Source organism: Trichogramma pretiosum, unplaced genomic scaffold (genome assembly GCF_000599845.2).
Source record: "Trichogramma pretiosum strain Unisexual culture from Peru unplaced genomic scaffold, Tpre_2.0 scaffold18, whole genome shotgun sequence".
In the NCBI taxonomy this organism is placed as follows: Eukaryota; Metazoa; Arthropoda; class Insecta; order Hymenoptera; family Trichogrammatidae; genus Trichogramma; species Trichogramma pretiosum.
This window is the reverse complement of record NW_019641681.1, coordinates 811951-839139: the sequence shown is the minus strand read 5'-3', so window position 1 is coordinate 839139 and position 27189 is coordinate 811951. Positions and strand designations below refer to the sequence as shown.

Sequence of the window (27189 nt, the reverse complement as noted above, 5' to 3'; positions counted from 1 at the left end):
ATCGATATTGGCTTCGAACTTCTCCACTCGGTTGTGTGTGGCGTGATGGAATTAATATAATATCGCAACGTTTGAACGCGAAGAGATTTGATTTCGGCTGAAGCGCGATGATTATTTCTTTTTTTTTTATAATTCAATGAACAATTATAGAATTACTCATTATCTCGCCTCGCATGCGTGCAAACGATCGCAGCTGATCAATTTTTAGAGAGGACCGACGCATTTGAGAAATTTCAAAAACGAACTTGGCATCGAGATTCAATTGGCGTCATTCCGCTCCTCAAAAAGCTGAAAAAGTTTACGACGAACGATCATCATCTTGACAAGCTGCAGCATAATCGGAGCGTCCACCGAATTAGCATTTTATGTCATCTACGTCGATGATAGTTGCAAAATTCATCAATGCGCGCACGATGCGCGGAAAAAAACCACGTACATCTTTCATACCAAGAATCCATGTGTATTACAAAGCAAATAGAGCGAAGCAGGAGAGAAAAAAAAAGAGAATATAATGTATCGCAAGTGGCGCGCGTTGGTTTTACCGAGACACACAGAGAGCTAAAACGATGAAAGTGATAATTATTCATCTTTTTCTTTTTGTCTCCGTTGCTCTTTGGTAAACACTCGCTCATGTCTCTCTTACGCATTTAACATATTGTGTGTGTGTGTGTGTATATTATTGCCGCAAAGAAAGACGTCGACAACGATCGCGACGGTCATTCATACTTCGGTCGCTGATGATGCTGCGGCTGTTGCTGAAGAAGAGGCTCACAAGAGTCCAGTAGTGGGAGACACTAGTTAACCCTGGACGTGTGTGTATGTAACGATCTCTGGAGCGGAGTGGTCGGGGGCATGCATGCGAGCGAATCTATAAGAGAGACTATAAGGAGAGAATCATTTAGTAGCTCATCGCTCGTTTAAACGGACATCTAGCCGCTAGCTCGCTTGTCTGCGTCTGTGCGCGTCTGTGTGTGTATGTGTGCAGTTGTGTACTGTGCTGTCGTCGACTTTTGCGTGTGGCGCTTCACACGACTTGGTTCTTTACACATATAAACAGATCTGCACGAGCCGGCAGATTGTCAGTGTCGCGAGCTGCTGCTGCGAGACACGCGTCGAGTCGCGCACACAACACACGCACAGGCACGATGATGATCGCTTTTGGATTCGTGCTGCTGGCAGTCATCTGCTTCTCCAGCCATGCTCGTGAGTACTTGCATTTTATATTTTATTCGAGGAAGGATTCGCGTGCTTTTTTTCGGCTTAATGAGAAAAAAATAAAGTAGACCGGCAAAAAACTCGAAATTTTCGTACGGGGTTACTGTATTTTATATCAATCTATCTAATAGAGATGTTATTCATAATTGTAAATGAATAAGTAGCCGATAATTGGTTTTGAGAAAAATCACTCTGCATCAATATCTAGCCACTTTTTAATACGGCATTTCTTTTTTGATTATTATAAAAATACCTTGTAAAACCAAAATAGCACATATTGAATAATAATTGATTCAACTATTGTAATCGGACCAATCAATGATTAGGTACCAGTGAATGACCATTTTGAAAAATATAATATGGAAAATAATTAAAAATATATTTCGTATGGACGTTATTTATCCAAAAATGGTCAATCACTGGTCCAGATTAATTTCAAAACTGGTGCAAACGATTTTTAATCCATTGTTCGATGGTCATTGCGCAGAGCTACATCCTGGAAGCCAGTGTCTAACCCCGGACAATCTGCGGGGCGTCTGCGTCAACATCAGGGAATGCGAGTCGATGCTGAACCTGCTGATCAACCGATCCGGTGACCCATCCACCGCCGATTATCTCCGCAGAAGCCAGTGTACCTTCCAGGGCAGAAACCCCATCGTCTGCTGCGCCTCCAACAACAACAACAACTACCCGACCTACCCCGTTAATCCACCCCAATACCCAAGCAACCCCCAATACCCAAGCAACCCTCAATACCCAAGCAACCCCCAATACCCAAGCAACCCACCTTTCAACGATCCCAGTAGATTCGGCCCGCCACAACCCAGCGTTGGAGCCTCGTTGCTGCCCCAGGAGTGTGGACAGGACCTGTCGAACCGCATCGTGGGCGGCGAAAAGGCGGCCATCGACGAGTTCCCCTGGATGGCACTGATCGAGTATCGGAAACGTAAGTCGTTGCGCTAGTTTCGATTACCGAGACGATTCCGTTTGGATAAGACTCGTCGTAATCGTTTGTTTGTTTCTTCCTGCAACAGCTCAAGGCATCGACACGCATTGCGGCGGTGTGCTGATCAGCAATCGCTACGTCCTCACCGCGGCCCACTGCATCGCGGGCCTCGAGAAGCGTAACTGGTATCCGGCCAACGTGCGCCTCGGCGAATACGACACCAGCAAAGCCGTGGACTGCGTCCCGGACGGCGCCGGCGGCGAGACCTGCGCGCCACCCACCGTCAGCATCCCCATCGAGGAGCACATCGTCCATCCGCAGTACAACTCACCGAATGCCCAAGAGGGCCACGACATCGCCCTGCTGCGACTCGCCCGCGAGGTCCGCTTCACCGACTACATCAAGCCCATCTGCCTGCCCAGCAGCGCCGACATCAAGAATCGCGTCGTGGCCGCCGGCTGGGGCAAGACCGAGGTCAGCGCCAAGTCCGACATCAAGCTCAAGATCACCCTGCCGATTGCCAACCAGCAGGAGTGCAGGGCCAAGTACCAGCAGCAAAACGTCAGACTGATCTCGAGCCAGCTCTGCGTGGGTGGCCAGCGCGGCTTCGACACCTGCTCCGGCGACTCGGGCGGCCCCCTCATGCAGCAGAACGCCTACCCGGACGGCACCCAGAGGTGGACCAGCATCGCCATCGTCTCGTTCGGCCCGAGGGTGTGCGGAACCGACGGAATCTCCGGCGTCTACACCAAGGTCTACGACTACATGCCCTGGGTCTTGAGAAATTTGAAACCTTGAGAGGGACGACTGCTTTTCTTACATTATTTTTATTTTCTTTTTTTGTAATCTCGTATCGTTAAGTTTCTTGACTGTAAACCCCCTACGTTGCCCATGCGAATGACCAATGATATTGATTATCGTTGCTGGTATAAAGATTTGGACCTATAGGATGTAGACACATTTTTTTATATACATGATAATTTGTAATAAAAAGTGTAAAAGACACGTTTGTTAAGTACGCAATAATAAAAACCACATGTTCTTTTTTTTCATAAAATTGACGTAGACTTTATTACGCGCACGATTGCACACATATTTATTAACCATCTTTCAATGTGTATATGAACTATTATATCGATTAATTACCCGCCACTATGTTTCATCGAAGATCAACAAATTTTTCATTTCGCGATTCAGCGCCATAAATTGAAAAAACATACATCATGAGGCAGCAAAGACCGCGTGTCGCTATCGCGGCTCTCTTTGTGCGCACATTCTGTAATAACTAATATAATATAAAGCGGCATATAGCAGCCAATACAGCAGTTCACGGTCAATGTGTACAAAAGGTCATATTCCATTTATTATGCTAATCGTCTAAATCATCTGCACATAGAGTACACGACACATCTGCCGGCCTCCCTCCCTCCTTCTCTCTCTCTCTCTCTCTCTCATTCTCAAGTAGTGGTGTGTACCCCGCAAAACGAGGAAAAGCCGGTCTTTCGAGATAAATCATGCGTGGCTTCTCTTCTTTAGAAAAAAAGCAGAAGAAGAAGAAAAAATATTTCGCTTACTGCCTCTCTCTTGAAAATTACGCTCCATTATCAAAGAGTAATTATGTCATCGCTCGCTCGCTAGCGCTCGTTAAGAAATTGTTAAGAGCGCAATATATAATACGATCGTATGGGCACCAAAGAGCGCCTTAATACGCGTGTATCGCTGCGCACCTTATTTAAAACAAACACATAACTCATTCGATATACGCTCCGCCGAGAGACACCAAAAGGAAAATCCCGTGTGTATATATAGCGAATTGGCCGAGAAAACAGCTGTGGCTTTCGTACGTACGTCGCTCGCGTGCGAGGCTCTCTTTGTTTCAAGGCGAATGCGTGCTATAATGTGCGATATTAAACATCACAGCAGCGGCGCACGATCGCCTATACACACAGTCAGCCTGGAGCACTTATTATTCTTCCGACGAGAGACGTCTGACCTAATAATTGCGATCTGTCTCTCTTGTGACTTTATGCTCGTTTTGTTTCATTCATGTGTACGTGTGTGAATGTGCTTCGCATATGTCAGAGCCCGTATAATAACGAGCGCCGGCAACGAATCGACATAGAGGGAGGGAGAGAGAAAAAAAAACCCGGTGCGCTCGCGGTAATATTCAAAAAAATCGAGGGAGTAAAATCCGATCGAGAAGCCATTAATCAACAAGAGATTTTCGACAAGTATTTGTATAGATTTGTTAGGCCATTCGCATGGCTCATTTGAATCGCGTGTGTACCCCGGCGTGTTATCAAAAATTCAAACGGATCGACGACCGACGCTTCTTTTTCTTCTGTTTTTTTTTACGTAATTCGTATATTTACTCGGGGTAAATACGAGAGAAGCACGGCTATTTAACAAATAATTATAAAATGTCGCAAATCCCGAACTCTATACTCTGCGTACGTATGCTACTTGCGGAAGATCTAGCTTAATTATGAAATAAAACAAAACGCGGAGGGGGCGTTAATGGACTCGCGAGTGGTATATTTGCTCTTTGCTCTCTGTATATACCGATCTCTTTCTGCCACGCGCGTGCACAAAGAGTCGTAGTAGTCGTCGTTTGTTGACCCACTGCGCGACTCTCATTATCGAAATCAATTATGGACAGTGATTTTAATAAACAGTTTCGCCATTATATTTCCCGACTCTTATAACAATGACTGGTAAATACGATCGCGAGCAGAAATTTTCTGAAAAATGATTTTTTACTCGTTGACCTATATGTCGTTAACAATAATGATGTGTGTGTTTGTGTATCGATTATGCGGCCCCGTTGTCGTTGGAAATGAATTATACACTGTCGAGGCATTGACACTGATGCTCTTCTTTATATTTCTCTCGTTCATTTTTTTAGCAAACAGATCTGAGAACATAAAAATAGACACTCACCGACATGTACACGAGCGCTCGAGCAATAATACTCATTATATGTGTACCAACGTCGAGATATGTCAAAAGAGAGAGAGAGAGAGAGAGAAGAGGAGAATCCGAGATGTAATCGAAGAGGGGAAAAGTATCATTGGATACATCACCCGCTCACGTCGATCCGAGCTCAAGTCGAACGAGGAAAAACTCACCAGCGGAGCATTAAAAAACTGGTTTCAATGAGCCAATATATGTGTATATTATAAATGTAGCTGCTCTCCGCCGCTGTCTGTCTGTATAGAGTTCGCAATCATCATCGCAGCTCGCACAGCCGCACACAGTGGGAAAAAGATCGCTGCTCTGCGCGCGCGCGACGACGACGACGACGACGACGACGACGACGACGACGCATTTTTAATAATCGGCACACACCGCGCCTCGATTAAAATTTCATATACATTATACTTGTAGGTATATAAGTGTGTATTGAAAAACGGACGCGCCAGCAGCGACAACGAAGAAGCTTCGGTGAGCCGCCGATCCGAAAAATCCCGACCACCGCCTCGCGCCGCTGAGCTCGTCGATATAATATATACCTACATCCGTCTCTGTTCGATATACACGTTTTACATACACACGCGCGGCTCGACGGAATCGGCTCGGTGGAGAGATATCTTCGCTTTTTTTCTGCTTTGTTGCTTTCTTGCAAAAGTGAGCGATATACGCCGCGCTTGTAGGATAGTGTAGTGCGCGAAGAGCATCGGGCGCACATCGCTGCTGCTTTGTGACAAAAAGACCGAGACACTTTTTTCTTCGTGTTATTACTGAATTTTCTTTTTTTTTACAAAGATGAAGTGCCTGGTTTATCTAGCGGTGGTGTTGTTCCTGGCTCAGGAGTCCTTGGCACGTGAGTTGCGCATTACATATATATTTTATTGATATATTTTTTTTCTCCGCTACTTTTTGTGCGCGAGATCTCATCGATGTAAATGTTTGCGCCGATCGCTCGAACTCGTTATCGATCTTGTAATTCGCTTCCTGATTAAAGCGCCGAGGAAAACTCCGCCGCTTATAATCGGTTCACTGAATTTTCCTCAATTCCGCAGAGTTCAGCTGCCTGACTCCGGACTCCAGGATAGGAAGTTGCATCAATATCTACCAGTGTCCGGCGTTGCTGGCCCTTCTGCAGCAGAGACCATTGCTTCCCGCCTCCGTGCAATTCTTACAAAAGGCCCAGTGCGGCTTCGAGGGCAAGAATCCAAAAGTTTGCTGCGAACCTAGCGTAAGTCGTAGCTTCGTTCGAACGCGTTTACCGATCTCGTACCGAACTTGACTCGAGTCTCGCGATTTTCTCACAGTCCAACGGCAACGGAGGTAACAACGGCAACAACGGCAACGTCTGGGGACAACAGACGACGACGACAACGACCACGACGACTCGTCGGCCGATCCTGCCACCCAACAACGGTGGCAACAACGGTGGCAGTGGATCGAACCCCAGCCCACCCGACGTCACTCGTCACCCGAATCTTCGCCTGCTCGATCACAATCTCTGCGGGCCGATCAGCGACGACAAGATCTACGGCGGCAACCGCACCAAAGTCAACGAGTTCCCGTGGATGGCCCTCGTGGCCTACGACACCGGCCTGTCGGAGCCCCAGTATCGCTGTGGCGGCTCGATCATCAACAAGCGCTACATCCTCACCGCTGCTCATTGCGTCAGGAACTTGGGCTTCAGTGAGTATATGAGAAAAGCAGTACGATGAACCCCGCGCACGGGAGGGCGTGTGCAAGGCGACCTGTTAGCTTTCGGATTTCCTTCTTTTTTTTGTCTTTAGTGGGGGAAAAAATAATAAAAAAAATAAATAAATAAAAAGAAAATGACTCGTATTTTTACGCGAATCGAAAGTTAAAATCATGCTGCTTTGTGTAATTTCGTAATCCAGTAGCGACGCGCGATGCCTCATTGATTATGCAAACATCGATGCACATCATCGCAGGCATCGAAACTCTCCAAGTTTTTATTGAAGCAAAAAACAATTTGGGCGTCAGTAGCTGCTGCTCCCGTCTCGCTCACTCGTGTTACGTTTTACACACTCAAATTATATATTATGATTGAAAAACGATGAGCGCAAGTGCTTTGTCGTCGTCGTCGTCGTCGTCGTCGACGGTGTCAGAAAAAAAACCGAAGGTCAAAGCGCGCGCGCATACTCACAGAAGTCAGTTTAAACAGCTGAGCCGACGATCTCACGCTGATCTCGCACTGATAATGTGTAATTGAATAAGCTGAACTGCTCGATTGAAAGAGAGAGAGAGAGAGAGAGAGCTATAGAGATAGAGATGAAAAAAAAGCTTGAAACTTAAGGTCGTTATTCTTCTGCGTAGATATGCGCCCGGTCGGTATCAGAGTGGGCGAACACGACCTCGGCTCCGAGCGAGACTGCGACTACGCCGGCACACCGAACGAAGTGTGCGCCGAAAAATATCAAGACTTCGGCATCGAGCGAATCATCGCCCATCAAAAGTACAACCCAGTCAGTCTGCAGAATGACATCGCCTTGATCAGGCTAAGCCGGGACATCGACTTCAGGCCGGACAATGCCAAGCCCATCTGCATGCCGGTAGCTCCGGCCAATAAAATCAACAGTAACAAGGTTTGTACAATCGCGATAAGATCTGTTTATTATTTTTTCATGTATGGTCGATTCTCTGTCAACTTACCTGCTCAAAAATTTTGTTGCTTATCTGATCCGTTGAATATATTTTTTGAGATGTCAGGATTGTTCCAAAATTTTGGTAGAATTTTCAAGACTGTCTGTCATCCTTTTTTAAAAATCCAAAGTTGGCATTTTTCCGAAGTTTATTCTTATAGCAAACATTTTAAAATTTTCTAGCTCAGTCTTGGATGAATTAAGAAAAAAAGTGTGAGAAAACTTTAAAATTTTTGAAATCATTACAAAAATTTAAAAGATAAACGTTCTAAGAAAGTTCAATAATTCGATTGCATTTGGTCTTTCATGTTTATCTCCTGGGTAGCTCCTAAAGTGTTCAGACTATAATTGAATGTCATTTCAAAGACTAAAATACAATTTTTATTAAAATTTGGGGGTGAGAGCGAATAGACATAATTTGTCAGCATTCGAAAGATCATACACCATTGTTTTTCTCTCATTTCCTTAAATTTCCCACGTTTTTTATACTTTTTATATAATTTTAATAAAAATTGTATTTTGATTTTTGTAACAACATGTTTCAATATTGGATAATTCATTTTTGGAGTTTTACGTTATTGTTACATTTTTAAGCAGTTTGGGGTTTTGAGTATGATTTCATCTACAAATTTCAATATCTCGTCAAATTTAACGTAAGAAATTATGTTTCAAATATGTGTTCATAATTATCCCATCAAAGTAAAGAAAACTTTTACATATAATCACCCCAAAATAAAATTTAAAAAATGAAAATTCAACCTTGAGCCCCAATACATATGATGTGGGTAGATTAGCAGGCTCAAAATTTTGGAAATTATTTTCTATGTACTTTCTACGATTTTCAAGGTACTTCTTCTATTTTATTTTTTGGCATATTTCGCTTGACTCAGAATCACCAAAATACAATGGACTCAAATAAAAAAACTTTCGTTAAACTCGACACTCCCTTATACAGCTGCTGGTGACGGGATGGGGACTCACCGAGCAACGCCAGGTGTCACCGGTCATGTTAAAGGTCTCCCTGCCGATCTTCAGTCAGGAGCTGTGCGGCGAACGCTACAAGGGACAGACCATCGTCTGGTACAAGCAGATCTGCGTGGGCGGCGAGCAGGGCAAGGACTCGTGCTCCGGCGACTCGGGCGGTCCCCTCCAGGGCGTCGGCGTCTACAACGGCGAGCCTCGCTACGTCCAGCACGGCCTGGTCAGCTTCGGCCTCAGGAACTGCGGCCAGTCCGGCTTCCCGGGCGTCTACACGCGCCTCGAGTACTATCTCGACTGGGTCCTCGACAATATCAAAGACTGATTTTCTTTTTTCACACATGGATATTTTACTTATTATTATGACTTTTTTTGTAACTTCGTGGTAGATGTGCCCAAGTGTGTTCCGACGTACCTCCGCATGATTGTATACTGTATTTCTTAATTTTATTAAAACGACGATCGAACGTGCATAAAAAAAAAAGAACAAAAAGTATATCGCAGAGCCTGCCCGACAGTTTCTTTGAATAAATAATTGAATAGAAGATCTTTTTATTTATTGGACAGCGAAAGCTTTTTAATGAGACAATAAAATTTCGACAATGCAAATAACACAATAATTGGCCCCTATAATTGGGCCGCGCACATATACACATAATATGCTCAACGACTGATTACAACGAAAACGGTAAACAACGAATATCTCCTCAATAATTATATGGAGCACATGTAATAAGAGGCACGTAAACAATGATACATTCGCACGTAATACAGTAGCACAATATACTGCAACAATCTGTCCTCCCCCTGATTTGCATTTACACACGTGGTTCGGCTTCTTTCCGCATATAATTGTATAACATTTTTGTTTCTGTCTTTAACTATTGCACATAGTTTCGAGATAATTTATTATTCCTTAATTGGGTGAGATCAAATATTTCTCTTTTCTTATAAATAATTGCATCCCAAAATTGCTGCTTACATAATTCTAAAGTAGTTATCAAAGTATAGTCGTTGTTGGGTTTACCCGGCTTTTTTTTCTTTCAGCCTTCGAAAATGACGTAGGTTACAATTTACAAAATCATTCACGTTTCGCCAACGATTACAATCAATCGCAAATAACGTGCTGATTTTTTTTCTTTTTTTTTAAGTATCAACTTTCAGTGCGTTAACGGCTGAAACTACTCTACTCGATAAATATAATGTTCGAAATCTATAATTAATAAGAAAGATAATCCTTTTTCAATGTTATTTTAAAAGTTTTAAGAATTTTATATTTTATCGATGTTGAATTCGATTATTATTGCATAACTTGTCGTTGTTTTTTTATTCGATCGTGCCTTAGTAATTGTTCATTCAAATATATACTTGTCTAACTAAATCGACTTAACTGACGAACAACATGCATTCAATTCTCATTTAAACGTATAATAAAACATACAAATTACATTCGAACGTACAATAAAGTAACGGAATCGCAATGACGAGCCAACAGAAGAAAACTTCGAACGTTGAAGTGAAAAATATAACGACGATGGATGCAGCAAGTGTGTGCGTGCGTGTGTGTGTGGTCAGGGAGAGACGGTTATAAACATTCGCTCGCGCGCCAAAATCAGTGCCGGCCGTTAGATAGAGCATTCATAGTAGCGTCGCGAGGGGGTGGGGGGGAGGCAGCGACGAAGCGAGAGAGGAACGACGCGTGCCGCGCGCGAGCGCCAGCGAGAAGGGGCAAGACCCTTTGTCTCTCCTAATTAGTGTCATCGGTGATCGCGGCGCGCTTCGATGCCGACGATCCACCGACTTATGTTTTTTACGTTTTCGAGTGGGATTGCCTTCAGAGTATACATAGAGTTGTACACAATCGAGTGTTCGATGTCGGGACGCGTATCTTATTCTATAAAGTGTAAAATGCAAGTGTTTTGTGTGTGTGTGTGTAGCTGACGTGCGCGAGTAGCTTGTCCAGATGAATAAGAGTGTTATAAATACTCAAAAGATTAACGGATATCGCTACAGAACATGGCTTTCGGCAAATCGCGTAGCATATTATAGACGGATTTCCATATTTCTGCGACGACGTATCTATAATAGCAAGGCAATGATGCTGCGCATTCAAATACTTGGAGCAATTTGTGCGATTGTTCGCGAGTCGACGACGGTTATAAGCGACGATTCGAACCGGATTCGAAATGGCATTACTTAATGCATTTTGCAAACATCGGCGTAATCTCTCTGGTGAGTCTTTTTTATATAATAATCCGAAAATTTCCACTTTTTATTTTTCAACGAGTTTAAAGTATTGTGGTTTGCGTACGAATTCAGTCGATATGCTGCACGATGAGAATGCGACTTTTTCAAATATCTAACATTCAACGTACATCACTATCTTTTAAAACTATATACTAGTAGTCTGTTCGTTTCGCGTTATGTTTCATCGATATCATTATCACTAGGTTAATTATTTTACATAGTCTTAACGGTTATAATATAAATCTGAGCTATTGTGCGTTCTTTTTCGTCGGAGTACGTTAGACTTATTCTCGCGCATACGAGTGGCGTACAAAATCAGAACAGTTACAAAATGTAGCAAGCATCGTCGAAAAACATCCCTTAAAACCTAAATTAGATTGCACTCGAACTCGTTACCTCCTCCTCAATCGATCAAATCTAATCTCGACAATAAACCAGTCAATTTGTCGCTCGCCGGCCATCCACATCAGCAGTGCTGCTACAGCCTCGGGCCACCGCCGCTGTTCAAACACTCGGAACTGGCTCTCTCCTTGTCCTTTTTGCTGCTACACTGATGATGATGGTGATGATGATGGTGAGTCGTCATGTTAGCGTGATCGTCGTCGATGAGCTCGGCTTTTTCGTTGATCGACACTCTCAGCGGTCCCTTCTTCTTCGCGTTCATTCCGCAGTTGTTTTCCAATCTCGAGTAGAGTTTTCGGGCGTCGTAATCGGGCGACGAGCTGGTCAGCGAGCCCACGGAATTCGGCCGCTCGGAGCTCATGCTCAGCAGACTGGCGTACGAGTCGGCGCTGCTCGAGCTGCGATGTTTACTCGTGCTGCAGTTGTATGTTTTTTTCTTCCGCCGCGAGGAGCATATGCCATTGTTGTTGTTGTTGTGGTTGGTGGTGGTGCTGCTGCCGCCTTGCTGTTGCTGATGATGCGCGTGATGATGATGATGAAGGTAGCGCGAGGGCTCGAAGCAAAAGGAATCCTGAAGCCTCGGGCAGAGGCGCAGCGAGTTCTGGAAGCTCTGTAACGTCAGCGCATCGTCGTCCTTTATAGAGAGCGAGGGAGACGCCGGTATTATACGATGATGTGATGCTTTTATGTCATATGTATACGATCGGCATAGATATATATATAGATATATTGCATTATATATGATGTGCAGTGTGCAGTATGTGGCAGCAGCAACGCGTTCAACACAGACAAAAGTGTAACAGGATGAAATGTGTTATTATATTAGAGGTGGGTCCCCGGCAACGATGCTGTGATTGAAAACGATACGATCGATACTAACACGTATCTTTCTCTCTACTATATACACGTGCACATATAAACTGCACTATATACATAGGGATGAGTGTGCACAATTTTGTGTTGCTGAAAATAAAAGGAATGCAAACGGGCACTCACAAACACTACACAGCAGCAGCAACAGCAAGCGAGCGACGATGCGTAAATTTGATTTATGTATTTAAACCGAAAGAGCTCGGAAATCCAATTTTCCGTTGTTGAAAAATCTCCGCGCGCGCCAAGTGAAAATAGAAAGGAGAGACGACGTCGACTACGACTACGACGATGTACACATAAATAAAAAATCTCGCAGACGTGCATTTATACTCGATTCAGATGCAGCAAATGTGTACGCATGCTATATAACACCATCCAACCGAGAATTACATTAAAAGCGCCGTGTATCGCAATTTATTAAAAAGAAAGTAAGAAACAAAGCTACATGACCCAGTTATCGAATGCGAAAAAAAAAGATTATTATCGAATTTCATTACAGGGAAAGACAGTGGGTAAGCGGAAAAGTGAGAGAGAGAGAGAGAGAGATGAGGGAGATGAGAGAGATGAGAGAGATGAGAGAGTCAGAGAAAAGTAATTTTTATTGTTTGTTGTATCGTACCTGAGAGTAGCGCTCGAAAAGCGTTGGTATTCTCGTTACACGATCGAGCATCATTTCCATTTGCATGCGATGGCGCTCCGCCTGCTCACGTGCCTCGTCCCTGCGCAGCGAGGCTCGAAAATCCATGTCCCTCTCGTGCTCGTGCCTTGTATGGATGCATACACAACGAGAAGAAAAAACAAGACAAAATGAGGACTTTTTCACTGGGTTAATTCGCGTGTATAAGCCGTGAGGGATAAAGATCGATTCACGACTGCAAATTATTTAGGGAAAGAAAAGTTTCCTTTCAATTTATACACGGGGGAAAATTGGCCCGGTGCAAGAGCAAAAGAGATTAGCATTTATACATCTTGATATAACTAGTCCCGAGCAATTAATTTCAAAGAGCTGCGCCCTCTCCTCTTACCCCCGCGTGCGCATATACGCGTGAATTCTATAGATATATGGATAGTAGTAGTACAGTATGTACTATATGTATGCATGTATTTTATACAGACCTCGCGGCGGATCGCAAAGCTCGCCAGGCCGGCTTTCTGCCAATTAAAGTTTTCCGCATCCGAAGCATCTGTTCTCGGCGCTTCTCCTCCAGCCTCTCCTGTATTTCGCGCGCCAGCTTTTCCCTGTACGTGCGTGTGTGTGGATGGTTGGGTGGATGGTTGGTTGGTTGGTTGGTTGGGTGGTGCGCACGTCGAGAGGAGGACAAAGAGAAGAGAAAGATAGAGCTGAGAAGCGTTTTATTGCCTCATTTACGCGGCATTTGCTACTGCTGTTACTTCTTGATACTTTGAAAATTTATATATAATACACGAGTATATTCCTCTCTCTCTCTCTCTCGAGCGCGAGAATGAGGGACTTTTCGACTCGAGGCGCGCGTAATGAGTTTTTGTTGAAGAAAATAATTATCGAGTAATTGATGAAGCTTAAAGCGTATTTATGCAGCAACAACGACGTCGAAAGTTTTCCCGCGCGCGAATTTTCGGGCGCGACCTGATATAATATTTTACAATAATATCTCACGCTGTTATTTTCTCGTACCTTGACGCCTGAGCTCTGAGCATGGCGGCGATGTTATTGCCGTGCGGTGGCAAGCTCGCCGTTGTCATTGCCAGGGAATGGGCTCTCAGCGACGACGACAGGGGCGTGTCGGCTCGACCCGATGGCACCTCGCCACCACCAGCTTGGCTGCTGCTGCCGCTCGTCTTGGATTTGTTGGGTTGTTGATGATCCTCCGGACTCTTGCTGGCGATCGAGGACGATAACAAACTCGTTGCGGATTTGCAGCGGTCCCGTCGCGCCATCGACGGCGGCAGCGACGACGAGCGCAGCAGTTCAGCCGCCCTGATGCGCTTCTGTATGTTTCTATGCGTCGTGTGTGTGTGTGTGTGTGTGTGTGTGTGTGTGTGTGTTGCATCAGCACACGGCGTCGTCCGAGGGAAACGAGAGGAAAAGAGTATTATGATCGATCGATCGATGTCGCGTGTGTCTATGTTGTTTTCGCTCGTCTCGTGTCACGCGCGCAACAAACAAGACAACGACACACATATGAAACGAGGAAAAATGATGAGTTCTCACTCTCTCACCTGAAGTACTCGTCCTCGAGCATACGATCGTACACGTCGCTACTGAGCAAGTGTCGCGGAACGGGTTTGGCGCGGAATCGCGTACTGGGCGATGATTTTTTCCCGCCACCGACGCCGCTCTCGCTGCCGATCGATCGGAGCTCGGGACTGGAGCGTGTCAGCGCTCGCATGGCTCGGCGATCGCACTCGAGCTTGAACGGGCGCACCTGAGACATGAGGTTGAGGGCGCATTCCTCGCGGATGAAGCGACTTCTGTCGGATAATTGTGCAAAAATCAATACGTACAAGTTTGACTGATCGAAAACGGTATAACGAGTTGTTTTTTGTTTCGAATCGTACCTCGCTGCCTTTTCCGCGCAGAGCTTATCGTACATGGGTATTTTCGAGGTTAACGGTATCCGTCGAATGCGTCGTTTTTTCGCCGGGCTCTTGCGACTCAATCTGCTCGGCGACGACCAGAAATCGTTCTCCAATTGATGCTCCAATTGTGACATGTACTTTTCCGCGTCCTCTCTGGCACAGAAAACAATAGGCACAAAAACAACAATGAGAGCAAGCGCTATATAGTATATCAATTATAATTTTATCAATTGTCTTACTTGGCGGTGAAACTGAAGGGTTTGGGCACAGTCGGCTGCCATCGATCCGACGAGCTGCGAGGTGGCAAACTCTTGGTCTCGGCCTCGCTATCCGGACTCTCGTCGCTCTTGCCCAATAGAATTTTCTCGTTTCTGCGCTGCTTGGCTGACTTTTCGCGTTCCTTGCCTCTCGTGCTGTGCGCAGAGACAAACAATAGGCAGAATATATAGATCTCTGTTTCTTAGTTATTATTATATATAATAATGCGATGCGCGAGAGCGACAAAAGAGAAGCGGCAGCTTCTCTCTGTTTTAAAGCTGATGGAGGGTAGTAGGGGGTAGTGGTGGCGGTGTCACGTACCCGTGCGTGAGACAATCTGCCTCGTCCTCGAGACAATCGATCCTGGCTGAAGAGAGCAGCAGAGACGGCATGCTATTATTGTGATGACTAGTCGGCGACTCTTCAAAATTGCAGCGTCTACCTTTTAGACTGAGCTCGTTGATGCTGTTGGTGCTGCTGATATTGTTGTTGTTGGGAGATTTCACGCTGGGGCAGCGCGATCTCACGCTGGCCGTTGATAAACGGTCTAAATTAGTTGCAGACGCCGTCGCTGCCGCCGTTGCCTCGTCTTGCTCCAGACAGTTGCGTAAATTTTTCAGCAATATACGCTGCTTTCGCTTGAGATAATCGAGTTTTTGCTTGAACTGCTCGTTCGATAATTGTTGCACTTCCTCGTGATCCGGCAAATTTTCGTAAAAGTCCGCCAGCTCGTCTCGGGCGCTGCTGGAGAAAAGTTTAATAATCGTGTACTTAGAGCCAAGAATATACAAGTTCGTGCGAGGATATTTCCGTGAACGTTTTTTTTTTTATTAAAAGCGCAATGAATCTCAATTTTTCAAATTATAATGCGGATGAGCGATTAATTACGGGATTAATTATTAATTTGATCAATTACGCGATTGAACGTGCGCAGCAGAGTTTATGAACGATTCGTTTCCTACCTTACCGATCAAGTTGCTTCATTAAGGCGTAAGATCGAACAATTGATTTTAGCCATCCGACGTTCTCTTGTCAACAAAACTTAAGCGCTCATTCATCAATTCCGCACCTGTACACGACGATCTCGTGCACGAGAGTCTCTTGAACTCTGTATAAACTTAATTGCTTGCCGATCTCGAACTTGCACTACTACTACTCTTGCACGCACCGGAAAAAACAAATGAAAAAATAACAAAAAATAACAAAAGAGCGTCGTCGCCCCGCTGCTGCAACTACCACAACGCCTTACCTCAAAGTCGGCGAGTGGCAAACACTGTCCGACGACTGCTGATTCCGCCGCGTTTTTGGCCTCTCGTAAAAAGGGGTGGGCTGACGGCTGAACGGATCCCTCGGCACTTTTACGCACGAGTGCGTGAACGCCGTGCCCTTGTGACTCTGCTGATGATACTCACCCATTCTCGCGGCAAAAACTATACGCGTGTATACAGTAGTTGTATTAATTTGCCTTCGTCTGCAGGCGCAACGCAACGCACAACAATACGGTGGTGGCAACGACGCCGATATTACACACGCATTTATTATATCGGAGGGTAGGCTAGTGTACACAAACACAGAAAAGTGTGTACACGGGTAACTATGGAGACATAAGCGCGCGCCTCAAGGCAGTAAAATAAAGAGCGCCGCGGAGCCGATTCGGTTCTCCCTCCCCCGTGCACGCGCTTGCAGCTTTGGCATGTTAGGCAGTTGTGTGCAGGTACCCACTATCTGCCTGTTATACACCTTTGTGCCGATTATAGCCAATAGCGCGACGCGCGCGCCTCGGCACACTAACGCGCGAACGCACGAATCGTTTGTTGTTATTGCATCGGGTTGACTTTTGTTACTGTGTGCATACAAATCTCTCTGCTTTTAATGAAAATCTAACAATCGTTTATTCGTCAACTGGTGTATAAATATAAATATTTTTATATGTATGAATGTATATCGAAGATTTATGTATGTACAAATAAAATAGGAAAATATATAATATAATATAATATTTTACATCAGGTCGCGAGGTTATTATTTTTATTGCTTTTCACGCTGCCGTTGCTAGTCCGATTGATTATCAAGCTGGTGTAGCGAGACATCCTGGAGACCAGCGATGACCTTTTGGAAGACCTCGTTTCGTTGGAGGCATTGCTCGAGGCTCGCTCTGTATATTACAAGAAAATAAATGTAATAAAAAAGTCAATAACCTGCCGGGAAACGAAAAATAAAGTCATCTCTCAGTAGTGCTCTCACCAAAATTCGAGGCTCGATCTCGCTTCACCAGGCTACGCAAAAATTTCATCAGGACGATGCGCAGCTCGTAGCTGAACGTGAGATAGATCCAAGGATTGACGCAGCTCGTCAAGCTGCTCAGCAGCGATAGTATCGTGAACGTCGGGCCTGAGCAACAAAGCCACAAATGAAATATATACCGTTTATATATTATGTGGGTTCGCATGGTGGGTAGGTAATATCGAACGCTTCCTCTCGCTGTATTGTTTTTGCGCGCGAGATTAAAACTTGGAAAATTAAACGTACGCAGGTACGGAGGCGCGTAAATCTCGGGTAATAAAGCTCGCTCGTGAAAGCGTTAATGGACTTTGCCAAAGCGCCGTAAAAAACGACAATAATTTATTCTCTTCTAAGATTTCTCACTCTCTCATACCTTTGAAGAAAGCTGATTCAGCCGCGTATGGATCCCAGGCGGACCAGAGCTGACCTCCGATGAACGGCATACTCGAGGCCGCGTAGAGTATCACCACCGCCAGCGTCTGCTTGATCGTGTTGATCTTCGCCTTGGAGATGAGCGAGCCCTGATTCCTGGCCCTGATCTGCGGCTGCAGGGCCTGCTGAGACTCGAGCATCGCCACCTCGCGGTTGTGCCATATGCTCAGGCAAATCTCGACATAAGTGAATGTCAGCACGCTAAATGGCAGCAGGAAAATCATAATGCTAAACCTGTGAAAATTCATATACATAAAGTGAAAATTTCAGTGTAACGTTTATGCATGTTCGCGCTGTGTCTTTGTGTTAGATGTCACGCGAGTAAATTTGCGTCGAACAATTGATCGCGAAATTGTGCTGTTATCGCATTGTTACGTTTTATTATTATTAACCCGAAACATTTAAAATTACAACACAGCTCGACTATTATAATAATTTTAAACGTCAAACCGGATTATACGAGCTTTTGGACTTTTGGAGTTACTTGGCTGGAATGTTGCATATTATACTGTTTATACTTTTAATGGCATCGGGGCTACGTGCGTTGAGCGAAATGAAGGAATATTACGCGGGATATTCCCCAAGCGAGCGTCGCGTATACGCAAATGCGTGAACGAGTGACAAGATTAATTACATTATGATAAATCTAGCCCTCGCGCATATGCATGTATGGAAAATATATGAAAAGTGCACGAGCTTATTATGACTCGATGCACCAATTTTTTTTTAACACTGAAAGTTTGCATTTGTGTCTGCGGCTCGTATCAATTTTATTTGCGGCATTCTTGATTAATACGTATTTCGTGCAATGTATTCATTTTTTAAAATATTATTTATTATTTATATATTGCCCCCGATAATATGTATTGCATGCGATAACGAAAATTTTTTTAAAAACTAACCAAGTGACGTAGGCCTTTTTTGCGTAAGGCAGGTCAAAAGTAGCCCAACAATCCCAGATGCCCGGGGCGATCTCTTGAATCGAGAAGATAAAAATTTGCGGCAGACACAGCAGCAACGACAGTATCCAGGCCGTGTAGACGGTAATTCTCGATCTGCGCGAGGTCGTACGGCAGTAGCTCAGGGGATAACAAATGGCGTGGTACCTGTCGGCCGCCGTCGCCATGAGCACGTAGGAGCTCAGGTAGGAGCCCAGCGGCTGGCCGAATTTCACCAGCTTGCATAATATCTCGCCTCCATGAAACCTGCACGGGCCATTTGCTTTATTATTAATCGAGCGTTAAAACGAGAGAAGAAGGAGAAGGAGTAGGAAGAAAAAAAGCACACAGACCTAAAAGTGATGTCCCAAGCCAGCTGAGGGAGGACGTTGAGCAGGCCCGTGATGAGGTCGGCGATGCTCAGGTGCATGACGAAGAAGTGCATCCTCGTGAGTCTCTGACGTCTGCCGCGGCAGCGTCGCAGATAAATGGCAAAGAGCACGAGGGAATTGCCCATGAGGGTTACCAGAAATATTAGCGACAGCACGAGCAGCTCCACTTTGACCAGGTCGTTGTCCCGCTCGTCCTCTTCGATCCCCGACTCCACTCCGCTCATTGTATCGTTCCTAGTGTTTTCCATTGTGCTTGTGCTGCAGCCGCTCTCTCGCTCACTCTCTCTCGCCTCTATACCCGAACGTTTATTTCCTCATCTAAGTTGTTTAATTAGTTCTGGATTGTCGCTCGCTTGATTCACAATTACTTCTGGAATTTTGTCAATTTTCATTGCGTTGCAGATTGTGTTCTCAGCTTAGCTCGCTCCTCTGGCAACAGAGAGCTGTGGAGCTGATTTATGATACCTCGATCGCTGGCGCGCGCTTCTTCTTTGATCGTAGCAGGGGCTGAAATTTCGGGCAGAGAGAAAGATGCACATGAGTGTGTGTTATGCGTGTGTGTATGTATAATATACCTCTATGCGCCTCGGCCCTCGCAGGGCGCTTGATTGCATCAAAAGCCATTACATGATGGATTACGAATTTTGACGAATTGCCAATGGTAATTAGGTTTTCGGCTACTAACGGCTATACGCGCGCGGAGCCAATACTTGATAATATTTCATCTCTCGGGGCGCGCGCGTACCGATCTATCTCATGACTCAATGTCGCGTGCACTTTTGGGGCAAAATAACACACAGCGATTGTTTAATTTTAGAATAAAGAGAGAGGAGATAAAAGGAAGAATGCGAGATGCACTTGGTTTCTCGCGCGTGTACCGTTGTCTGTTTAACATGCTCGCAGAGAAAAAGGTGTGGAAGTGTGTATGCATATAATCTCTCTCTCTCCTCTCTCCTCTGCCTCTCTCTTTCTCTTGATCTCGCGATGATGAGAAAGCGCTTCTAATGAGAATAAAAACAAAAAATCAAAAAAATGTATAAAAGCGAACGTACCAGATAGAGAGAGTGAGCGAGAGAGAAAGAGAAAGAGATAGAGCAAAAATTGAAACGAGAGAAAGAGGAAGAACCGATATGCATTGGGGGATTGCTATCTTGGCGTTGTGCGTTGTGTTGCATTTGATTAATATTCGCGGGTTCGACTTTAATGCGTGTAAAATATTACATATCGGCGGCAGCGGCAGCAGCAGCAGCAGCAGCATCACCTCATCTTCCTTTTATTATTTTCTCGTATATGTCGAGGCATTATATACATACACACGCATCATCGTCGTCATCTCATCGTGTAGCTGTATACATTTTATATAATAATAATAACATATAGATATAGCGAGCACGCCGCGGCTCGTGGCTCAGCGAGCAAGCGAGAGAGACGAAGCTGCTCGCTACAAAATCTATCCCGGCGACTGTTGAACTCTCTGCGTATATATAATAAGTACGCGCGCCATCACAATGTACAATAACAATAACAATAGAAGAGAGAAATTTATTAAAGTTGCGGAGGTAATATTTAAGCTCTAATCGCGAATTTATTGACGTTTTTACTAATAAGAGGTTATCGCTGTAATTATTCGCTCGAGATAATTCACTTGTGCCTTCATTGCAATTTTTATTCATTGTTGTTTGTATATATGGGGATTTTTTATCTGCCCCGATAATTCATATCCGAATGAAACAATATATGCAAAGCCGATCAATCATTCGCTTTGCGCAAATCACTCACTCAATGGAAGACGTAGTAAAGAAAGTTTGCTTGTAACTTTTTTCTATATAGTAATAGACTCGCGGATTGCCGGTTGTCTACGAGAAGAACATTAATTTATATTTCTTTTATCTGCGCTTCGAATTTTTTGTCGTCGCGAGCACGTTCACCGTGGAAATTATTCACAATTAAACTATTTTCGGATAATTAAATTTTTTTCGCTTTGCTCAGATTCTAAGTATTAACAAGATTATCCGTTTTTTTTTACATTTAAACGTTTCAGACTTCGTGAAATGAAGAACTTACTTTTTGTAGCGATCGATTAGCACGTTGAGCTTATTAAATCGAGCATACATGAGGCGTTTTTGTCTTCTTCGAGACATCAGTTCGTAAAAAAATTGGCCGTCATCGTAAAAACAATTCTTTACCATATTGGGAGAAATCAGAAGAATTTTCTTCGATGAGCACGTCGTCGTGTTTTTTTGCGCCCCCCGAGCGATGAAAAATAAAAACATTAAAAACTTTTTCGAGTCGCGCTTATGAATAATTTTTCAATGCTTCGTGCGCGCGCTCCGTGTACGTCTTCTTTACGCAATAATAAAAATCAGACGGAATGTCACTCGAGGAAATTGATGAAAGACTCGCGCGCTCAATGCGGACGGGGGTCGTCGCGATCAGCAGCTCGACAAATAGCCTACAAACGAGTCGGACGGCGACGAAAATTTCCCGCAGACACGAGATTTTGGAACGTCGAAAAAGAGCTGCACTGCACCGTGCGACTCTCTCCGTGTGTACACACGGCGTAGCCTTACAAAGTAGTGTGCAAAACTTTAACGCCCAAGCGTATATACTTACCAGCTTTGATGGATGTACTGCACTGCCACTACTCTCGAATCAACAGGTGAAAACGGCGGATCTTTCAGTCAATTTTCTCCAATTGCTTTATTCCGTGTCCCTTGCTCCCCTATCGTTCTAATCGTGTATCGAGCATTATCTACCCTTGCCTTAAACTCGAAAGCCTGAAATTCTCGCCTCTTTTGTAGAGCAAAAATCTCGTAGATACATAACACGCGCACACTCTTATGCACTATAAAACACAACTCGAGAGCGAGAAGACAAACAAAACAATCATAGGCCAACTTTTTCCACTTCGTAACTCACTCGATCACCTCGCTCCGTCTCACGGTCATTTCATGATAAATAACGAGCTTTTCTTCGGTGCATATGTGATATATAAATTTGTCGACGCTTGGATCTCGTCTAATCCTTCCGTGCGCGGGCAGCACACTCCGCGCGACAATACCGCACACACGACCCAACCGACTGTGTGCGGTGCTATGTGTCAGGGCTCGCCGATCACTATAAACTAGTTTTCCTCGCGCTTTGCAGATGTACACACACGTGCATAGCCGCACACATACACTCGCACACGCGCTCTCTCTCTCTCTCTCTCTCTCTCTCTTTCTCACTCTCTTGACGAGCAGAGCGCGCGCGATCGTATTTGCATGATCGGTCGTATACGCGCGCGCGCGCGCCACATCAACGGTGGATCGACTCGTCGCCGTCGTCGTCGCCGTCTTCGTCTTCGTCTTCGTCGTCGGGCTTGCATTACCCACACTCATACTTATGCACAACATGACATGGCCCAACGCAGTCGTCGCTGCTACGGCACACGCTCCCTTCCAACTGTTATAACTGCGCTTGTGTATAAGTGTGTATGAGAGTATGCGTGTATGCGAAGGAGTGAGGGATGGAAGGGTTGCTGCTCTGCGGTACACGAGTGTGTATACGCGCGGCACGCGATATCGTAACACGTGAACGCAAGGAGGGTACATACAACCAAAAGTCGGCCACTGAAGCTATTATACGCAAGCCTGTGTATGTATGCGTGTGTGTGCACGAATGCATTATATGCATGTTGTGATTGTATGTACATAACATATACACAACGATGACTAGAGCAAACGTGAGCGCTGCAACGAAAGAAGTATACATACACGGAAATTGCAATTGTTACGAGATAGGCGAAACGACCTCTTTTTTTCTTTCTTTTCTACGATGCATAATATTTTCGTATGCGATTTTGAGCCAAACTTATTGCTACCGCAGAGCCGCGCTGCAATATTAACGAATTTATTTGCGCTCTTTCCAATGCATAGAGGAATCGTATCGTTTCAGTCGCGTGATGAAAAAAATACTGCATTTAGTGCGATCTTGATTCTTAATGCAATTTAAGTATGTATACCGACTAATGGATCTGATCAATACCCGATGTATGCATGTATTCTAATCAGGCGCCCGGGCGACTGGAATAGGTGTCCTAAGGTTTGATCGATCATAAACGAGCGTATGCTACTGCTGCGGCAGATTTAAATAAGCTCGAAGAGAACGAGACCGTAAATCGATAAGCGTCTATTCTCGGATGCGATATATTTCGCTGCGAGCAGATCGTAATGTAGCCGCGAGAAATTTATACGATATATCGACGCTTCTTGACTATTAGCATTATGACTAGTAGTGTGCGATTATCAATCAATTGTCGCACGACGTGTCGTGTGTTTTACTATCTGCAGCACACCGCGCGCGAACCTTCTTCGTCTTTTTTTACTTGGACGCGGTTATTAACGAGGCGTACGTATAGAGAGACAGAAAGAAGACTCGAGGCGATGCTAGCGCATGCTAGAGCTCGTAACGTTGCATTAAGCGCGTTTTTTTCGCATGGCTAAGTAGTCTAATTTCATAGGCATAAAACTGACCCGTATGGGTCATGAAAACTATGATGCACAGTTTATAGAGTTGACGTTACGCAAGACGACTGCGTGTTTTGTTTTACGCTGTGTATATATACGACGATATGTGTGTGTGTGTAAGCGAATATACGCGAGAGCGTGGAAAATATGATTTAGAGCTAGCCGTTGTTTTTTTGTGCTATCGACGCAAATAAGCCCCCCCGTGATTCGGTATCGTTTACAATATAATGCACGCGGCATATAATGCAAGACGAGGATTCCCTGACGTTGGATTTAATACGCGAGAGGTACAACAAAAAAAATTTCAAATATAATCAGCGTGTGTAGAGGAATACACGTGCTGCGCTGTGCGCGTTACACACAATATACTGCACACATCTAGGCGATAAACGTGCATACATGTCATCGTCGTCGTCGTTGGCATTATACGCTTCGCGCTTGATGATAGCCGAAGCGCGCTCATATGACAGAGCCAATGTTAATGTCAATGCTGCAATGCGCATCGTAATGCGCATACGTTTATATGCACCTGTGTGCGATATTGATTGATTATGCGCTATCGCCGTGACGTTTAGGTAAGAAAATAAATTGACAAGACTGCATGTAGATACATTCGAGAATCGTCGCTTGTTATTATTATTAGTTGGATAATTATTATTTGCGATAGTATTAACAGGAAGTAAACGACGAGGGTACTGGTAATAGGAGGAAATTTTTTTTTCATATTTCTTTGGTATACCTCGATCGGTAAAGTGCATCAACGCTTGGCTGTTATTTCGAAGGTATCGAGAAGTGACGCGTGAGGTCGGTACTGGTACTCGTGGTATTTTCGTATAAATTGTATACACACACACACGCACGAGCGAGAAAAAATATTCAGGGAAATGTGTCGTGAATATCATACGAATTATGCGAGATGATGGACCTCGTTGTAGACGTTGAAAAAAGAGCGACCCCAAAAAAATATGCAATAACGAGATACGACAAAAAAGTGCAAGCTTGTTGCCGCCGACACGAGAGATGATTTGAGTATTCAAATGAGCTTACGGCAATTATTACCGAGCAAAAAAGCGGATACATAGCTAAGTCGAACAATACGTTGATTTTATCTTTCCATCGAGAAATCGAGCAATCAATAAATTTATTTCAACACTGCGTGCGCAAGTAGCATACGCGTTGAAATGTTCAAACTTTTTTTCATTTGTGCTACTGATTTACGTTATAAGAAAGAACACATCGCCCATAGAACGCACGTAACAAAGTATTCTTCTCCCCCATTCAATTTTTTTTCTCTCTTTATTATTCCGAGTCGTATATAAATCAACACGGGGAAAAAAGAAAATAACAAGAGTAAGGCAAACGCCTCGTCCATGAGACAAAGCAATACGACTGTATGATATACGTAGGCAACGATCAAAGATCAAAAAGATGCATCAAAGTAAAAGAGAAAGAAATAGCTCGGGCGAATATGCTGTGTTAGTCTTCCACTCGAAATGCACGAGGATCGCTTTATCGCGGTCGCAGTCTTTTCACCATAGGCCAATTGAAAGTTCTTACATTTGTGTATTATTCATGTACTGCGCGCTCTCTCCTCCGATCTTATACTTTTTTTCTGCTGTCTTATTTGATTCGACTTTTTCGCATAATTTTAAATTATACTTTCCTTCTGAATCGAAATATTTCTTCCATTTATTTCCTGTGTCTCGAGCTATGCACTTCGCAGCTTGCACAGTTCAAGCGGCATTCAAAATCCAAAAAGTAAAAAGTACATTGCAATAGAAAATTGCATACAGTGTTAAGTTTATTATAAAGACGCGATCTGTGAAGAAATTAATGTCTCGATTAAGACGAAGAGATTGGCCAGCAGTAGCAAAAGCAAGCAAGGAGAAGCAGAAGAAGAAGTAGAGGAAGAAGAAGAAGAGTTCAGTGAAACAGAAGTTACGAGCACGTAGCGGAAAAGCTCGGAGCGCGAAGGAGCTTTTACGATCGCTGCTCGCGCCTGCGAGAACGAGACTAATCTAAGCACGCTTCAGCGTTCTCTTCTCGCGCTTTTTCACCTTTCTGGGTCTATTTCTTTTGCTACTAGCTTTATCATCCCTCGTTTTAATCGCTTTTATACCCCCTTCGCTGCCATGTACGTCATATCTGCACCCCGCACACCCCCTCCCTCCCACACTTGGATATATAACTCGCGGCACTGTTGTTGGGTAATAAAGATGGAATGAGATTTTCTTTCTCCAGGCCTTTCATCAGGATATGCCGGAGACTTTTTTATATACGTGTATAGAGAAATTCTATCCTTGATAATATTGCTTGATTACGTTTTTATGTCATTTTTATTTTGTTTCTAATAATAGACCATGATTGACTTTAATGGTTTACGATCAATTTACCCATTCCGTGTGCTGATAAGTATTCTGAATCGAAGTTTGAAAAAAAATTTATAATAATAATATTTGTGCGCGAAAAATATTTTGCAAGTTCATTATATACGATTATTGCTTTCATCGATTTTACGACTGAATAAAATGTCCGCTAAGGTCCGATAAAAGAGCGGTAAATATTTTTAACAGGAAAATTTTCAGAAACAAAATGCTATCAACTTTATTACACGCCCGCACTCTTGGCGTAAAATATTTCTATAAATGTGTGGAGATAACGATGTATGGGATTGCATGTTTTTCATTCCTTGCTTTTGCGATATTTTTACTCCATTCAATCGTAAAACATCCTTGTATTTGGAGGCAAATATTTGCTCTTATGTAATTTTACCAGTTGAAAAATTTTTCTTGAGTGTCGAAACAATGTCTTAAACAAATGTAAAGCTTAAATTGTTTTTGCCAAAGAAAGAGTTGATTTGTTCCTTAGTAAAACTTTTGACATAACTAAAGGCAGAGATCAATTAATATTTATTATTTAGATAGTCACGAATTGCCTTGGTTAAAACATATTTATAATGCATCACTTGCCCGTGAAACACAACGAAGATTGACGTGGGGATCGGCATTGAAAAGAGAAAGAGAGCCTCTACATTAGATCAATGTATTACATTGAGGATAGTCGACGCGGAGGTTCTCTCTCGCGGCTTTCGGGCGCGCAAACTTTGTCCGCCATGCGAGTGTATATACGCGCTTATTAATATGCCAAGCGACGTTGGTTGTGTATACCTATGCAAAGAGAGAACGGCGAGATAGATTGTTATATGCTTTGTTTTATCTATCTCTCTCCCTATTCTCCTAAATGTTGTGGAGAATAGACGATAGTTTTAGAAGTTAGTATACTCTGGCGGGGCTCCCCTTACTATATGTTTTGCGTATAGAATCTGCCGTGGCTGCTTCTGCTACTGTTGCAGCAGCAGCTAGCTATTACGTAATAAACTTATCTCAAACTACAGATAGAAATAATGACCCGACTGGTGAATCGGACGTATTACCAGTGATAATTAACGTTCGTTTCTACGGGAGAGAGAAAATATATATCCTGAAATTGATCGCATGCAAGACGCAGCCACCGCCGCAACGGCAGCAGCAT

The 27189-nt window shown here is 44.0% G+C and overlaps 3 protein-coding genes across 3 annotated transcripts; 1 reads left to right on the top strand and 2 right to left on the bottom strand.

Moving 5' to 3' along the window:
* The first annotated feature begins 747 nt into the window (after window positions 1-747).
* Window positions 748-9311, top strand: LOC106652185 (transmembrane protease serine 9-like). The gene is made up of 8 exons (XM_014370980.2): window positions 748-1203; window positions 1703-2161; window positions 2250-2956; window positions 5927-5984; window positions 6184-6359; window positions 6436-6814; window positions 7463-7731; window positions 8744-9311. The coding sequence occupies exons 1-8, from the start codon at window positions 1146-1148 to the stop codon at window positions 9089-9091; spliced, it is 2454 nt and encodes an 817-aa protein (XP_014226466.1). The 5' UTR covers window positions 748-1145; the 3' UTR covers window positions 9092-9311.
* A 4-nt stretch (window positions 9312-9315) lies between these two features.
* On the bottom strand, window positions 9316-16555 carry LOC106652184 (protein FAM161A-like). Its single transcript, XM_014370979.2, has 9 exons — window positions 16355-16555; window positions 15427-15849; window positions 15087-15260; window positions 14827-15000; window positions 14488-14739; window positions 13943-14266; window positions 13405-13527; window positions 12908-13052; window positions 9316-12049 (listed from the first exon to the last, which is right to left on the bottom strand). The coding sequence occupies exons 1-9, from the start codon at window positions 16519-16521 to the stop codon at window positions 11492-11494; spliced, it is 2340 nt and encodes a 779-aa protein (XP_014226465.1). The 5' UTR covers window positions 16522-16555; the 3' UTR covers window positions 9316-11491.
* A 417-nt stretch (window positions 16556-16972) lies between these two features.
* LOC106652239 (oxytocin receptor-like) lies at window positions 16973-22301 on the bottom strand. The gene is made up of 7 exons (XM_014371071.2): window positions 21764-22301; window positions 19616-19657; window positions 19112-19520; window positions 18723-19025; window positions 17762-18054; window positions 17350-17496; window positions 16973-17260 (listed from the first exon to the last, which is right to left on the bottom strand). Exons 3-7 carry the CDS (start codon window positions 19396-19398, stop codon window positions 17112-17114), a joined length of 1179 nt encoding a protein of 392 aa, XP_014226557.1. The 5' UTR covers window positions 19399-19520; window positions 19616-19657; window positions 21764-22301; the 3' UTR covers window positions 16973-17111.
* Between the last annotated feature and the right edge of the window lie 4888 nt (window positions 22302-27189).

Bases quoted from the DNA above. Each gene is read 5' to 3' on its own strand.
- LOC106652185 (XM_014370980.2), top strand. From the start codon at position 1,146: ATGATGATCGCTTTTGGATTCGTGCTGCTGGCAGTCATCTGCTTCTCC. The intron at 6,815-7,462 runs GTGAGTATATGA...TCTTCTGCGTAG, and splicing joins CGTCAGGAACTTGGGCTTCA to ATATGCGCCCGGTCGGTATC. The intron at 7,732-8,743 runs GTTTGTACAATC...TCCCTTATACAG, and splicing joins ATAAAATCAACAGTAACAAG to CTGCTGGTGACGGGATGGGG.
- LOC106652184 (XM_014370979.2), bottom strand. From the start codon at position 16,521: ATGGGTGAGTATCATCAGCAGAGTCACAAGGGCACGGCGTTCACGCAC. The intron at 15,001-15,086 runs GTAAGACAATTG...TTTCTGTGCCAG, and splicing joins CCCTTCAGTTTCACCGCCAA to AGAGGACGCGGAAAAGTACA. The intron at 13,053-13,404 runs GTCTGTATAAAA...CATCCATACAAG, and splicing joins GCTTTGCGATCCGCCGCGAG to GCACGAGCACGAGAGGGACA.
- LOC106652239 (XM_014371071.2), bottom strand. From the start codon at position 19,398: ATGGAAAACACTAGGAACGATACAATGAGCGGAGTGGAGTCGGGGATC. The intron at 19,026-19,111 runs GTCTGTGTGCTT...TGGCCCGTGCAG, and splicing joins GCTTGGGACATCACTTTTAG to GTTTCATGGAGGCGAGATAT. The intron at 17,261-17,349 runs GTGAGAGCACTA...TGTAATATACAG, and splicing joins AGATCGAGCCTCGAATTTTG to AGCGAGCCTCGAGCAATGCC.